General features: G+C 37.7%; 1 protein-coding gene across 6 annotated transcripts in view; it reads right to left on the reverse strand.

Moving 5' to 3' along the window:
* The window catches only part of NOVA1 (NOVA alternative splicing regulator 1), a 131,207-nt gene that overhangs the window by 14,814 nt on the left and 100,383 nt on the right, over positions 1–16,010 (reverse strand). For all 6 annotated transcript variants that reach the window (XM_040333322.1, XM_040333317.1, XM_040333319.1 and 3 more), the window contains exon 3: positions 3,175–3,341. In XM_040333322.1, the coding sequence (XP_040189256.1) occupies positions 3,175–3,341 (167 nt within the window). The remainder of the gene's footprint in view (positions 1–3,174; positions 3,342–16,010) is intronic.

Below are 16,010 nucleotides of genomic sequence, written 5' to 3' on the forward strand. Positions count from 1 at the left end.
AACATCTCAACAGCACACACCATTCGGACCTTCTGCATGTTTCTGGATTTACATTAAAATAGCAGCTGCAGAAAGGCTACCGTTTACAATTAACACACTCCTTCAATTGCACGTCAATAAATTCACAAGTGAAAGAATTAACAATTCAATAACTCTGGAATTTGTATTCATAAGAATTAACCTTTTCAATTTATTAAGAATTATTGATTTGATTGAGGCCTCCAGACTTACTTTGTTACTGATTCTTTGTGAGTTTTTTTTATTTTTATAAAGGCAGCCTGGTCTATTTATTGGGCATTTAATGGTCAGGTAATTGGGTAATATGTATAATGTTTTATAATAGGGTCAACTGTAACAGAAAATCTCATCTTTGTGTGGTTGGAGGCAAGTTGAATGACATGCTGCCTTCTTATATTTCCATAGAGACACTAGTGGTGAGGTTTTTCCTCCAGAATTCCCAGTTGAACACACAGTTACAGTTACTGTTACAAAACTAAACCAGAGAGTAACACCTTTGTTACAGTCTTGTCTCTGGGTAATGGGTAACAAAAGGATATAAAGATTGGCAGGTGAATCAAGCCATTAGTACCCACTCCATTTTGAGTGGAATTAGCCTTTGAAGCATCTATATTCCCTTTTTTGTTTTTGCATTGGCCTGTTTAGCACTTTGAAGCAATTACAGGTAAACCATTTAACATGGAATAAAAAGCCAAGCCATGCATCAATATTTAAGTCTTATAAACCATTTTAGTAAATGGAATACACTGAATACAAGACAACCTAACACAACATGTATTTAAACAAGTACACACCTCTTGCTCCACAAATATAGCAAAATAATTAGTCACAAAGCATTTTCATAAAACATATATACTAGAAAAATATTTAGGTCACTACAATAGACTGTCAATGATCAAGAGACATCAGTCTGCCATTATTAGGTAACTTTATATCAGCTCTTCTGTTTTTAATAGATATCATAAGTATAGAATTATTAGCACTACTGGTACACTTTTGTAATATATGATAGTCAGATTTATTCCTAATAATGGTGAATAAATAGTGCTTCTATTGAACATTGATGTGTGATTTGTTGTTTTGCTTTTTCATATTTGTGTGAAAATATATTCATAGCAATGTGTAAGCTGGCTGGATGCATAATACTTTATAATAACTGAGATAAGCTAAATCTAGTTTTCCAATCAACAATAAAGGCTACGTCAATTAGCAAGCAAACACAATTTGTAACAGTGTTGGTTTTAGTAATTCCAGTCCAAGCATAGGGCTTACCAAACGTGCCTACCTTTTCACTTGGTTCAGAACTTTGCAGCAAGTGAAGCTCTAATTCAAATTAATAAATGTCAAAGTTGTGTGACCAACATCACCTCCAATCACAGAATGCTCTTTACAGTGTTATGCAGCAAATACGACTCTTAAAATGCAGAGCATAGTGTGGTGTAAACACTGTGCAGTGCAGATAGTGATATCCATGTTCCTTTATAAAACTGCCCCTATGTCTTTAATATGGAGCTTTCTAAATTTCCTGTTCATGGTAAGCAGGGATTCGTTAACAAATTGCACCCTTACTGCTGATACTTACCTTACCACACCCTCTACCCCCACCCTGCACATCCAGAGGAGTAAAGTGAACAAATCTCCATGTTTACTTGGGCAGAGATTGATCCTGCATACCCCAAGTTACCAGGTAGTTCACTTCGCTTTGGCAGGTGAAGAGTTGGTGGGGGGATGTAGGAAAGGCAAGTACAGTATCAGCAGGAAGGGCTGGGGTGGTTTATCAAGTAAACCTGTAACTTTGCCCTGAATGAGCAAAATATGGATTCACTTTAAGAATATCCTTTTATACAGTAGATCCTTTTTGTTTCCAGCTGTCTCAGCATTTTAACTGACAGCTATGAATATCTTAAGTAGAAAAGTGACCACTATGCTGCTACTGGTTGTCCCGTATAACATCACCCAAATACTGTTAAGTGTTTCTATACATTCCTGAAAAACCTAAATCTTCTAGGAAAGCCAGCAATTTAACAGTGTGGGGTGGCCTGACTTGTGGAGTTGCAAAACAATTGTACAAAATAAATCGTTTGCACATTCTCAGTGCTGAGTGAAAAGCTCTAGATGTGACATCCAAAGCCACAAAACAAGTGGTGTGCCCTCAGTTAGGTTGTGAAAGGGATGTCTTACACACCAACAGAAAACTTCTAACAAAATTATACCATAAATTCGTAATTTCTCTGATCAGATCTGTTGAATATGTTTTGTCAATGTTCCCTGCATGTGTTATAGTATACTGTATGCTTTTTTTCCAGAACAAATGTTTTTCCATTAATCCTGGTAGTTGAAAGTAGATGAACAGTGACAAAATAGTGGCACACAAGTGTCTCTTGAAGACTGAAGAGTTAGAAGGACTTTTGTATATGGACATTTAGTCTTCACTATTGCAAATTCTAGCTGAGCTTTGCCATTGCTGTTCATTAGCTCTTTCACAATGTACCGGTAAGTGGACTTAGGAGAGTGTCAATGCACAGGGCATGCATACAATTATGCAGCAAAATGAAGGCTTCAGAAGCAAGCTTTTGTCATTTAATGCCCTGAATTATCACATGGTAGGACCGTATGGCCATCCTAAGGGCTATAAATCAATTTTTATGATTCATTGTGTTTACAATGTTTGTTGTTAAATGCCAACAGAACACCGCAGCTCAGCCAGAGGAGTACTACCAAAAAAACACCCATATACGATCAGCCCACTATTTGTAGTTAAAGAGTCAGTCCATCTAATTAATTATAGGCAGTACTTGAATGGCTGGGTTATTCCATAGCTTCTTAAATGTCTTGGATACTCCAGCATGGAGATTTTGTACTCATAATAGCCATTAAAGTTGTGAAGACTCAGACACTCACATTCAAAGATCTTGCCAACGTCCCAGGGATAACAAATTAACACATTTCCATGTGGTTTTATTCTCCATCATCTACCAAAAACTGAAATATTAGTATATCATGGACTGGCTCTTTAAGAAATCAGTTAACTTAGGACTTGATAAATATAGGAGTCTGAACTGCAAGCAAAACATATTTACTTGGTTCCTGTTTTAGCTCAATCTATGCGCTAGAGCTAAAATTCTCAATAACAATGAAGGGGCACAGAACACATACTTGTTTAATGCGATCAGGATTGACTGTTGTTTGTGGCTGCAGGATGCTAACTGGCTCGGTCTTGGCCACGTTCTGTGGCATTTCTCGTATCTTCTCTGCGATGAACCCATGGACGGCATTGAGAGCTTCAACGGTGCCTTGAATCAGACAGACCCTTTCTGTGGTACCTGAAAAGATAGAAAGATACATGCCTTGAAAATATATTTTTCATATCATTACAGCAGCATGTAGAAGCATATTAAAAAAACATTTGAATGTAATACCACAGATCTCTCTTTGAGCTGAGCTATGAAAACTGGACCAAAAAGAATGGTGCTAGAGTGGAGCAGTTTCCGAGGGCAAACAAGTCGGTTTCACTGTTGCAATCAGTCGCAAAATATACATTTGGTTCCTTTGATGAAATGCTTTACTTTGGCCACAGTTTTCGTAAATAAGCCCCCCACCCTCACAATTATTGCTGCTGTTCTTTGTCCTTGCTGAAATGTTTTTTTTCAAGTATGTCTAAAGCCAGCATTTTTCTAGTTATGGATAGAGCGGGGAAAGGTTAGAACCTGTGTTGAGTATTGCTGTCTGTGTCCCTGTTGGGAAAATCCACTCTCTCTCTCTGTCTTAGTTTCCTTTGTTACCAAAAAAGGGAGAGAAAATAAATCAGCGCAATGTAAACATTTGACCCTATATAACGCAGATGAACATCAGGGTCAATAATCAAAAAATCCCTTTAAGCCATTGCTTATTACTGGTGGAGGTTCATCACTTGTGTGTCCTCATTGTATCAGCACTTCATTACCTCAAGGATGGTGTTTTATATATATGGACTCATTAGCGCTGCATCATCTGCATTATACCTTTGTTACCAAGAATCAAAAAGATGTAAAAATACAAATCCTGCCACCAGAAGTAAAGTTAATTCTCCCAAATAGGACCCTAAAATGACCAAAACTAAAAATAAAGTTTTGGCTTTAGATACGTTAAGCAGTAAAAGGGAAGCGCTGCATTGAATTTACAAAGCTGAATTTAAATAAAACAATGTAAGAAAACTCATTACAATATAAATGGATAAATGAAAGTAGTGTTAAAGGAATAGGCTGTTTAATTTCTGCACTCTATAATGCCAATTCTGGTCTTAAGTTTTATCGGTTAATTTATTTTTTACTGTCCATCCATATTAAGTTTTTTCTTCTTGCCCTCCCAACTTCCAGGTTTAATGGTACCCATTTACAGAGTGTGACTGTCAAATAATATCAATCAGTTCTGCATCTTTTTTTTCCTTTGCGGATAATTAATGACAATATGTATATACATATTGAAAGATGAAATAGATTGATCTATCTTTGTAAAGGTTGTGTTGAAATATTAAATAGTCTCTTAACAAAATGATAACCAGAAAAGGAGGTTATATATCCCCCCAGGGCATTCTGAATATTTCACAGCCTATCTGGAGTTTAAATAATGGTCACAGCATTGGAAAGGTTGTTTTCATATCAGGACTAAACAGTATACTGCATTACCCAACCATTCTGTTTCTGTAGAATTGTATCCATAAATGTACATGTCAAAAATTCACTACACGATCTGAGATATATATATAAATATATATATATATATATATATTATAGTGGACTTTTGCCATATTCATATTTACATTTTCAGTTACAGGTTTCAAAGCGAAAAGCATGCAAATATATTGAAGACATATAGACAATTGCACTTATTTGGCATACACAAAGAGCAATCATGATGAGATCTAACGCAAAGGAACTAGATTTAAGTAGAAGAATGCCAACTGCACTTTACATTATTAAAAATCCAAATTTCATCTGGGTTAAACACTAACATCAACTAACTTGAACTAACAATTGTTCAAATAAAAATGAAAGCACATATTAGTGGGTTTTGTAAAATTCAATACCTCTTATGTACAGGTAGGCACACTGTAGTGTTATCAGTATTGCTAATTGAAGGATAGTGCCCTTAATTGTGATGTATGATTGATGCTGCTAGCAAATGTTAATTGCTGTAAATAATGTGGATATTAAAGCACTGTATTTAATAGCAGAGAACCATTCTTTGGCCATCTGCCCAATCTGCATATTGACTGTAGTTTCAGATCCTATTTTGCATTCAGGCATTGCTGTCATTCTTCAGACAACCCCACTGTTTAAATTAAGCTTGATGCCAAAAAAGAAAAGTGGTGGCCTGCGTACCCCCACTTTTACTCATGTGAACAGACAGGCTAGGTATTCTCGATCCATAAGCTCCTATCTGTCTTTTACATACAAAGAGAAATATTTGCAGAATTAAGTGACATAAAGCTCTGCCCCACCCAACAACACATGTCAGGATCTACTAGCAACATGAATTAATTCAGATTGCTTCCGCGGCTCCCATGTACACATTTGATGAGAATGCCCCAGTTTTTACCTTCTGAGTTGAGGTGTTTGGGATCCTATTAACTTTGTTTGGTTGGCCCGGACACCAGATCCTGCGGTAGCGCTCCTGAACATCAAACCACAGGCTTTAACATACCATCAGTTTAAACGTTTACTCATTGTCACCACAGCAGCTAAACAAACCATACCTAAAGCATGGAAATCCACCTCCTTATGTATGTATGCTGACTATGAAACATAGAATCACCCAAGCCATGATCCACACCAAGACTGAAGCAGTTATACTAGACAAAGTGCCCATCTATGAAAGACTTTTGAGGCCTTGGATCGCCCACTTTTTGCCCTCAAACCTATATGTCTCCCTCATACTATCCTTGTGGTGATACTACTCCCCTCCCACCCAAGACTAGCATATATGCGTGGTTGTAGGAAATAAGGTCCTCTCTAGGGAACCTCCCTTTACCCCCACTCTTTGCAAAATTGTTTTATACAGACTGTTGTATGTTTATGACTTTCTATTTTTTATAATTGCACAACTCTTTCCATGTATTGTACTGTATTGTACCAATAAAACATTTGAACAAAAATTCATTTAGATTTGATTATATATTAAGGTAATTCACGTGGCTATTCTAGCTTCAGCACATCTGTAATTTTGACTGGATACACTGGAAGATCATTGGGGCAGTTCGTGTTTTTCTATGGCAGGTACCGATTAATTAGATGACTGGATAAGGTTTTACCCACATATTGGTAGAATAGGACAATGCTTTATGGATAACAGGACTGTTTACTATGTGTTATAAGTGTATGTTATTAAATCATGGTTTATACCATGGCTTCATTTAAGCATCTTACTATATTATACTATATATACTATATTTACTAAAACTAGCACACTCAGAATCTGGTGAAGCTGTGCATGTTAGCCAACCAGCTTCTATGTGCAGTTTGTTTAATTAGGCTTTGACAATAAAACATGGACGCTGATTGGTTTCTATGCAGAGCTGTACCAGATTTTGCACACTCCACTTTTAGTAAACGTCCCCCAATGTGTCTTTAGCAAAGTGCAAAGAACAATGAGGTGTTATAACCAATAAGTGGGACTAACGTGACACTGATTTCTCAAAGGTTGATTGAGATACCACATAGCAGCTTTTTTTCCATTATGGCACTCAATAAACCAGCAAATAGTTCTCTGGGTTTTACTCATTTTTGTACAGTATGGAAATCTTACTGGAGGGCAACAAGTAGGAACTGATACTGATACATTGCAGAGTTGGAAGCGGGCATGTACAAAATGTCTGCCTTTAGATAAATATACTAGTTGAGGTTGCTCTCTCCGTTGCATCTGCTACCCAGCCATTAAAAACGACGGTTTATTATAACTTATCTAAGAAAAAAATTCTCAAAAATAAAAATTCTCAAAAATCCTCCTTCCAGTACTTGTCAGACAGGCATTATACATTTATGAATGCCCTCTTATTTCTAGACTGACAAATACAATCAATATATTTTGCTGGAAAATAGTCAGCGAGTGGAAGAAGAATTATCTCCCTTTATTTTAGTGCTTTTTGTTGCCATAAAGTGGCACAGCAATTCTCAGTGGTGATCCACACACCCGCCACGCTGGCAGAGCTGTGGTTACCACCGGTAATAAAAATAAAAACCATAAATCAACAAACTCGAGGAAAATTTTGTCATGTTTAAAAGCTTTCAGGCTTCATTAGTGTCTAAAAGGAACAGCAGGGTCCTTCATCATGGTTACTGAGCTGACAGGACAGAGTACTGCATTATAATGCTGCTGAGACGTGCTCACATAAAGCAAGGGAAAAAAATTGCTGTGATAAGTGCTTCCCGGACCATAGTATAAATCAGAAAAAAGGCACAACATCTTCCTGCGGACACACAAATCTCCCTCTCCTTTTTGATGCCAAAATCATATAATAATTGAAATGACAAGTAATTACTAGAATAACCCAAAAGAGGTAAGGTAAGGGTATAAAAGCTGAAAGAAAGTATTCAGGAAGGCTACTGCCATGGCTCTGTAAGGTCACTATGGCCCTCAGCTGTCTAAAAAAATAATAATGTGCATTTCATGTATATACTTTGCATATTTCATATAAATACCAAAATGTGATTTATAAAACTGAGAAGACTTTATTAGGCCACTGCTTTTATTGTCCTTTATTTAGATGTGCTATATTCAGCCCCTAGATACCATGTCACTGTAGTTACCCCATTATCCAGAATAAAACCTTGAAGGACACAGGACTTTTTGTACACTGTAGCATAAAAATACAACAGGTGGAGGTGTTGCTCATAGCAATCATATGTTTTGCATTTATATATTTTCTGTCCTGTGTCAATGACAGTTAAAAGCCAATTTGTTTACTGTGGAAAAATGGCAGAAATTCTTCACCCTTAGTTACATTTTACTATGAGGACCTCCATGGCAACCATGCCTAAGCAGCCATGAATTAATTCAAACCATGGATAATGCTGATATTTTCTTTAAAGCCCAATGGAGGTCTCCAAAATGGTGAGTGTGCCAAATAGGAAGCAAATATAAATGCCATTTTGAATAATCCTACCTTACAATTCTGCCACAGTAAATTTCTAATTACTGCTCTTTGTGGCGATGCAGCTGCATAGGAAGAGGATAAAGACCTGTGTGTAAATAGCTTTTTCCCAGTTAGGCATCATCTTTGTTTATCTGCATATTATTCTACAAGTAGTGATGTGTGTATGCTTAATCATTTCTCCTGCCCTCTTTGCTGTGGACAAGAGAATAGTTCAGTGACAGCAAGAAGTTCTCATGAGTGCACTGGCAAATTTAGGTTGCTGATAGCATTTAAAAAATGTAAAAACAAATTTTTTTTGTGCACAAGGAATGAATGAATGAATGACTTGTATAGCACTACTCATGCGAACTGAATCGTCTCTTGACGCTTTTTCCAGCCAGTGTCTGCTTGGCTGGTGTGGTCATTGTACCCCGTAGGATCGTGACACGCTTGGGACACACAGTCATACACACAGATATACATATATATACTGGGCCGATTTGGACTGGATCCAATTTACCTACCAGCATGTCTTTGGAAGGTATATTTCCCCCAGAAAAAAAGGCACCTGACCCACCAGGTAAAACATGTGCTTCGATAGATGACATTTGCAACGCTTGGGCACAAAAACATAGTGTATTGGAGAGCTAATGCTTACTAGGTGGGAAGGGATAGTCAAGAAACCAGTACCTGGGAGATGGAAGGCCTACAATGAGTTAAACAATGAATAGATGGATTTAGAATTATTATTTTACAGGATTTATATAGCGCCAACAGTTTGCACCGCACATTACAAGGTGAGGGCAGACAGTACAGTCACATTACAATTTAATACAGGAAGGATCAGAGGGCCCTGTCCGTTAGGGTTTACCTGATTGTAGTTCATCCTTTATGGTTGCTCTATGGATGTCAGTTTTCAAAACACAGGTGGAGATCAGTAGCCTGTGTTCAACCAGCCTTCTAAAAACGTAGGAATGGTTCGAACAATTCTTATCTTATCTTATCTGAGTAACTCCTTTTTTTTTAGGCATAATGCAGTTTCCATGTGTTAACCTTTATAATTGTGCTGTGTGCAAGGGTCTTTTCACAATAGGTTTTATTTTTTGAAGTATCTATATTAGGATTTTTTTTAGCTCTTGTTTTGTCCCTATTCTTTTTTTGCAGATGTCTCGATAAAAGAGTGCTCAATATACAAAACCTTTTGCTGACAAAGGGACCGCAGGTGTCAATGAGCAATTTGCTTGGAACCCTGCCTAAGAGTTTACTATTGTTTTAGCATCCCATAGACAAGTAGATCCCAAAAGAACCCAGTAGACAGAAAGAAACATCTGATCTGCTAGGGACCTGGGCTCAGGACACAGAATACATTCACAAAAGATAAAACAGAAAACCTGAATGTGAAAACATTGGATTATCGGTGTAATGTATAACACAGTAATGTGACACACTGTCACACTGAATAGGAGATAAAGGTTAGCTCATTATATATTGAGCTCATTATCCTGAATTTATATATTTGCGTAAAACTTTGAATTAACAGCAGCCCGGAAATTTCATGGCAGACGGGAAATTGGTAAAGCAGCTAATTCAAGTTGTTCTTAGTGATTTCTGTGGTCTGGCAACCTTCTTCCCACTAAGCTTCGACAAACGTAACTTTTTATAACCTGCACAGAGCTGCCAGCTCCCCATTTATTGCCTAAAGAAAAGGACATTAAGTACATGTTTTCACTCTATCCTGCAGCAAGAACGCCCCATGTGATCTCAGTGAGACAAGCAGCTGCCTCCGTACCAACGCCGACTGCCTTTAGCTGCCTTTAGCTGTACTGTGTCTATGAGCTCATGGGTGCCAATACGGTTTCTTAATGTTTAAAGACAAATAAAATGAAATCTTAATGTGTTGCCCCAATCACTTAAAGACTGAGGGCTAATTGTAATAATTAGCAGGCAAATGGAATGTGCTAATTGTTCAGAGTGGCTAATTGCTAGTGTGTGACTGTCAGTGGGTGAAAACTGTATTTATCGTGCACCCCCAACCCCCAGACACCACTCACCGCACAAGGAGAGATTTTCAGGGCAAATGATAAACTCCTTCCTGTAAGATCCTGAAATCTAACGACCAGATAAAAACCCTTTTTACATTTTCTGTGCAAAGAAGACCCTGAAGCACAAATCTGCAAAGCTGTATACACATTAATATGTATGTAGCTTGTCTTGCACTGATAAAGAAATATTGGAATGAATAGGCTATAAAACTAAATGAAAGGAAAGAGAAGGTCCCGATAACAACCAATTCAATTTTAGCTGATGGTTTTCTAATACAGGTTACATAGAGAGAGTCGGTTTTTCTTCCTAAGTGCCAGACTTTTTCTTTCCTCCAATTTAAATTAGCTTTCCTTTAGTACAAGAATAACTCACAAAACCTCATATAAATACTGCAGGCAAGGAAAAGTGACAAAAAAAGCTCACAGCGACCAATAACATTTTAGATTTAATTTCTTAACCCAAAATAGTAAAAACGATTTCAACACATAAAACACATGATCAGTTGCTTCAGTTTTATTTGGGAGGTCCCATATTTCGGATGATGATGATGATGATGGCATGTATGTTGAAGACATTTGCATAAGGGTGGTGAATCTGCTGAAAAGCAAATTACATTGAGCTTAAGCAAGTGCTGTAGAGACTGGTGAGGCTTTATAAACCCTGAATAATAATAATGTTTAATCCCATTGGGCTCAGCTTTTCTTTTTTTTTTTTTTTAAAGGATTCCTATTATTGTGCTTGTATTCTAGCATATCACATGTTGCATAACATCATGTGAAAGCACTTGATTGGCTTTGCAATAAATATTAGTAGCTATAAAGTCTTTGGCGATCTACTAGAGCACCGGGAAAAGACTTGTTCAGTTACGTATACCGTACATACAACCGAAACCCAAACTGTATCTGTAAAGACTTTTCAGTATGTATCATTGGAGAAGTGAAGGGGTTACAGTGTCATACTACAGATGCAAAGCATTAAACCCTACTGGTTTAAACCCCTTTCCATACTTTGATTCCTGCTGCTATAATCTGCCAATTGCCTTGTTAATCCCAGATCTAGGGGGCAAGTATTATTTTTTGTGGGATTAAGCATATGCCACCCTTGAATGCTGGGACACAGATTAAGGAGATGCTACTGGCATACATATTAATAACTTATAAAAGATCATTTATTCCTCTATAGACAAGGAGCATTAAATGGTGTTGCTGGCTGCAAATAAATTCTCTTCCTAAGACAGAGGTCTTGTGTTTAATACACATCAAACCGTAGGAGGGAAATATATTTTTAACGTTATATGTTAAAAGATGATGCGCAAATATGGCCGAGGCACTGTTTTTTTACTAAAAAGCACAGATGGCCATTGATAAAGCCGGGCTTAATTGGACAAGTTTAGTACTTCCAGCCACAGCAAAGAATACTCAGGTTTTTATTCTGCTGCTTGCAGATGTGCTGTAAAAGGCAATTTCCTATAACTTCAGTCTATACTAATTTTTGTTGTTATTATCACTATTAGCAAACGAATATGTACAGTATGTATACATATTCTCCACAGATCATGGATCAAGGACAGATCAGATTTTTAAAGAGCAGATTCCCTTATGTTTTTTTTATGGGTAGCTACATTGAAAAGCCAGACCATGTTTCTGTGTGCTTTATTAAATACAGTAATTTTAAAAATATTACTTAGCCTAAAATAATAAAGAATATTTATACTAATCTGCCGTGTTACTTTTTTTTTTTTTTTATAAAATCTACACTCTGCATGTTGGTGAATAAAATATTTTATTTTTGGTTTCCTCTTAGGATGTGTTGTCTAGAATTAAAGATGTGTGACATTCATATCTTTCACCACTAGAGGGTGGCAGAACACATTAATATATTTATCTGATAAACAATATATATATATATTTTTTTTTAAAAAGACAGATATTAGGCAGCAGGTCTAATGAAGAATGTCTTCTCTGTCCACAATAAGGTCCATTTTACATTTATGTGCATGTGGATTGATGTACATGTATAACGGGGATTATATATTTATCTAGTAAACTGAGAGAAAATGTCTTAAGCTAAAAAATTCAAAGGAACATTTAACACTAACTGTAAATGATAATAGGTAAACTGACAAACTGATTTTTTTTTCATTTATTAGTTTATATATATATATATATATATATATATATATATATATATATATATATATATATATATATATATATATATATATATATATATATATATATATACATATACACACAGTATTATTATTTTTTTTAACTGTGAGAAATACGGATATTTAGCTATTTAGCAGCTGATGTTGGAATGAAGAGTATCTCCTCTGTCCACATTATGGTCCATTTTACACCTATGTGCATGCAGTAATGTAAATGTATGATGAGGGTTACTGGGTGTAGCTTAACCTGGGTTTATGTGCCCTTTTAAAGTGCCTTATCTTATGTTTTAAATATTTTTTTCTTCATGTGTTATCTAATGTGGAAGAGGAATATTTAAGAACAGCTGTCATGGATATGCAATAGTCTGGCAGCTTACCTGTTTCCATCTGTCCATTAAGAGGCCTGACTCTGTTCTGGTTACCTTCTTATTTCCTCTCCTTTCTGTATGGCCCCACCCAGGCCATTCAGGAAGTCTATATTATCCATTGCACTACAGGCCTGCAGTGCTGTTCATCAGTGTTGTTTGCTCAAGTTCCTGTCTGCAGTGTGCTACGACTATCTTCCTGTGTACCGTTTTTGGCTCGTCCCTGACTTCTCCTGTTTGCCTGTGCCCTTGACCTTTTGCCTGTCCCTCGGTTACCCTAGTCTGCCTGTTGCCCTGACCTCGGCTTACCCATCACTACCATTTGTCCTGCCTGCTGCTTCCTCTCTCTCTCTGCGGAGCGTGACCTTGGGGATCCAGGGGTCGCGACCTGGATCCAGCTGCGGCAAAGGCCTTCCTCACCACTAGAGGCTCTGGTGAATACAAAGCTGGGTCTTAGACTCCGCGCCCTGGGCGATCTTGGATTCGCTTCCTCTCTGATCGCAGCATTTGGCTATAGGGTTCACTACCCTGTGGTGCATCCCTGACCCCCACGGGGTGCACTTGTAACCTGGCCACAGGTGACCTGACAACAGCAAAATTGTGCAAAGTGTTCTAAAATCCACAACATTATGTGTATTGTGCATTTATGAAAGTCTGCCATTGAAGTCAGTGTGCCTGCATAATGTGGATTAAGGTACAAAATGCTAAATGTTCTATTAAAAAATGCTGGTATGTGGGCATATGTGTGAAATAATTCTACAGGCAGCATAGGGTTGATTTGCTAAAACTGGAGAGTGCAAAATCTGGTGCAGCTGTGCATGGTAGCCAATCAGCTTCTAACTCTAACAAAAAAAATGGAAGCTGATTTTGCACTCTCCAGTTTTAGTAAATCAACCCCATGTATGAAAGTGTTTTTGCTAAGAACTAGAGTTATTTCTCAACAAGCACCAATCAGATTCAGACTTTCCGGGTATGTCTGATGTTGGTTGGTGGAGGAGCATTAGTTCTTAACTACAACTCGACAGGTTCTCAACAAAAATGCAAAAAGTGCCCTAAATAACCTCTGCTCTGTTGTAGAAATATCGGATATTCTGATCGGGTGTAGACCCATCTGAGTTTTTTCATCAGAAATTTCGATGAATTCTATCGGAGTTTAGATATAGAACATGTTCTATTTTTCTCCAATGGAATTCCGTCGGAATTCCGATGTGATTTGGACGGGCAAAAGCCCAATCGTGTGTACGCGGAATTAGGGGTTGCTTTGGACGACACCATTTTTTACATTTCTTCTCTACTGTCACTGGAATTACAACACATCCCAATGTATGAGAGATGTCACATGCACACAGTAGTAAGTAGTATTATAGAAATGCCTGTTTATTCATTCATATTACCTCTTAAAGTGCAACAACACATACTATATACACACATTAAATCCCACCAACAAAATGAAGCATTTGCATTAGTGTGATGTACTCAGTGAAGAACAATCAATGTTTGTTTCAGATCACACATTACAGAGGAGGTTGTACGGAAATGTTTATTCATGACAAGATTATTTGTAATGATCCCCAACAAAGAAGCCACTGTATCAGACTGCAGGCCGACAGAGCATTTATAAAACTGTGGTGTTGCCTTAGACTCACAGCTCCATGTATAAAATAAAAGAAGAGTGGTATAAAAAAAAGAAAGATAAAAATGATTTCCTTGTGGAGTGCTGAGACCTCAGAAGGTATACTCTAAAGGGGACATAATAACCAGAAACCCAGAATAGTCATCAGTAAGTACCCAACAATGCAGCTTTATCTCCAATTCCATTTTTATTCAGTAGTCATGCAATTATAAACATGAAAATGAGCTCTCAGGTAAATACCAACTTACTTGTCCTCTTCCAGGTTAAATGATGTCCAACATTACTCAACTCACTTTTGTGAGTGCATAGGGGCAGGCTGGAATTGGCCTTTATGGTGCCATTCTAGCACAGGTGAGCTATTACACCACTTGTAAAAAAAAACCTTTTTACAGCTGTAAAGAAATTCTTCTCCAAATTAAGCTTCTGAAATAATTTAAGTGATATGGGTGATCAGGGCAATATAGGTTAAGGACACATTATAAATGATTTATAGTACCTGGACTGCAATTGTGCCTGGTTCTATTCAGCATCAGTCATTTAGCTTCAGGACAGCTTCCATGTGTTTGTTCTTTCAAGACTTTTTGTTCACACCACAGTGTGCACTATCACACATCTGCTGTGTGCCATGAAGGCCCTGCAACCGTAAATTCAGTTCTACTGGCTGCAGCTCAGTGAAATGTGGTGGATTGCACCAAACCACACTGCTCTGCATGTCATACTCTTTTCAGCTGCCATGATAAGCCCTGTACACACAACCGGGATTCCCGGCAGTATAAAGTCTGCCAGAAATCCAGACGGGAAAACTGAGAACCTGCTCGGTAACTTTCCCTGTGCACACACGAGAGGTTTTCCCGTCGGGAAAACTGCGGGGAGAGCTTTGGCCAGGAATCCCGGGCGTGTGTATGCTCCCTCGCAGTGTTTCCCCATAGAAAAACTGCCAGGTTTAAAATCGCCAGGAATCCCCGGAGGGAAAATAGAGAGCAGGTTCTCTATTTTCCCGCCGGGATTCCCGGCAGTTTTCCTGTCGGGAAAACTGCGAGGAAGCATACACAAGGCCGGTTTTCCTGGCCAAAAGGTCTCTTGGCAGTTTTCCTAGCAGGAAAACCAATCATGTGTACGAGGCTATAGAGTACAAGGCTTTTTTCTTTGTTTATGTGTTGGGACTGCATTGGGCAAGGCTGGTGTGAATGGGCACCTAAGGATACAGTATAAATTGAATCTAGGTGATCCTATTTTACATACATGTTTTCGATACAAAACAATATGCTCAATTTTGGGCCAGAGCATTAGGAAAAGGTTGGGTCATATGATAAACAATGCTCTCCACAAATCCTCATGTTCTTTTGGAGGAGCAGTTTTTTTATTCACATTTATTTTGCTATAGCTTGGAAAAGCCCTATTCCTCTGTTTTGCTTCAGTATTGCCCAGCCTGGATGTTGATAAATGAGATTCTATCTGTGAGCTATAGATGGATAACGTACAAACTCCCCAGTGGTGTGACTGCTTCTCATTTAAAAATTTACATGCTAAAAGAAATGTAGCACTAGGCCCTTCCCCCCTCATGTCTTTCACGCTTCCTAACCATTTTCTTGGCTTTGTCTACTCCTTTGTAATAATCCCCACCCTTCTATGTTGTGTATATGAAATGCTTCATTTGGTTGTGAATTGCAG

The sequence above is a fragment of the Rana temporaria genome, chromosome 13, assembly GCF_905171775.1.
Source record: "Rana temporaria chromosome 13, aRanTem1.1, whole genome shotgun sequence".
Classification (NCBI taxonomy): Eukaryota; Metazoa; Chordata; class Amphibia; order Anura; family Ranidae; genus Rana; species Rana temporaria.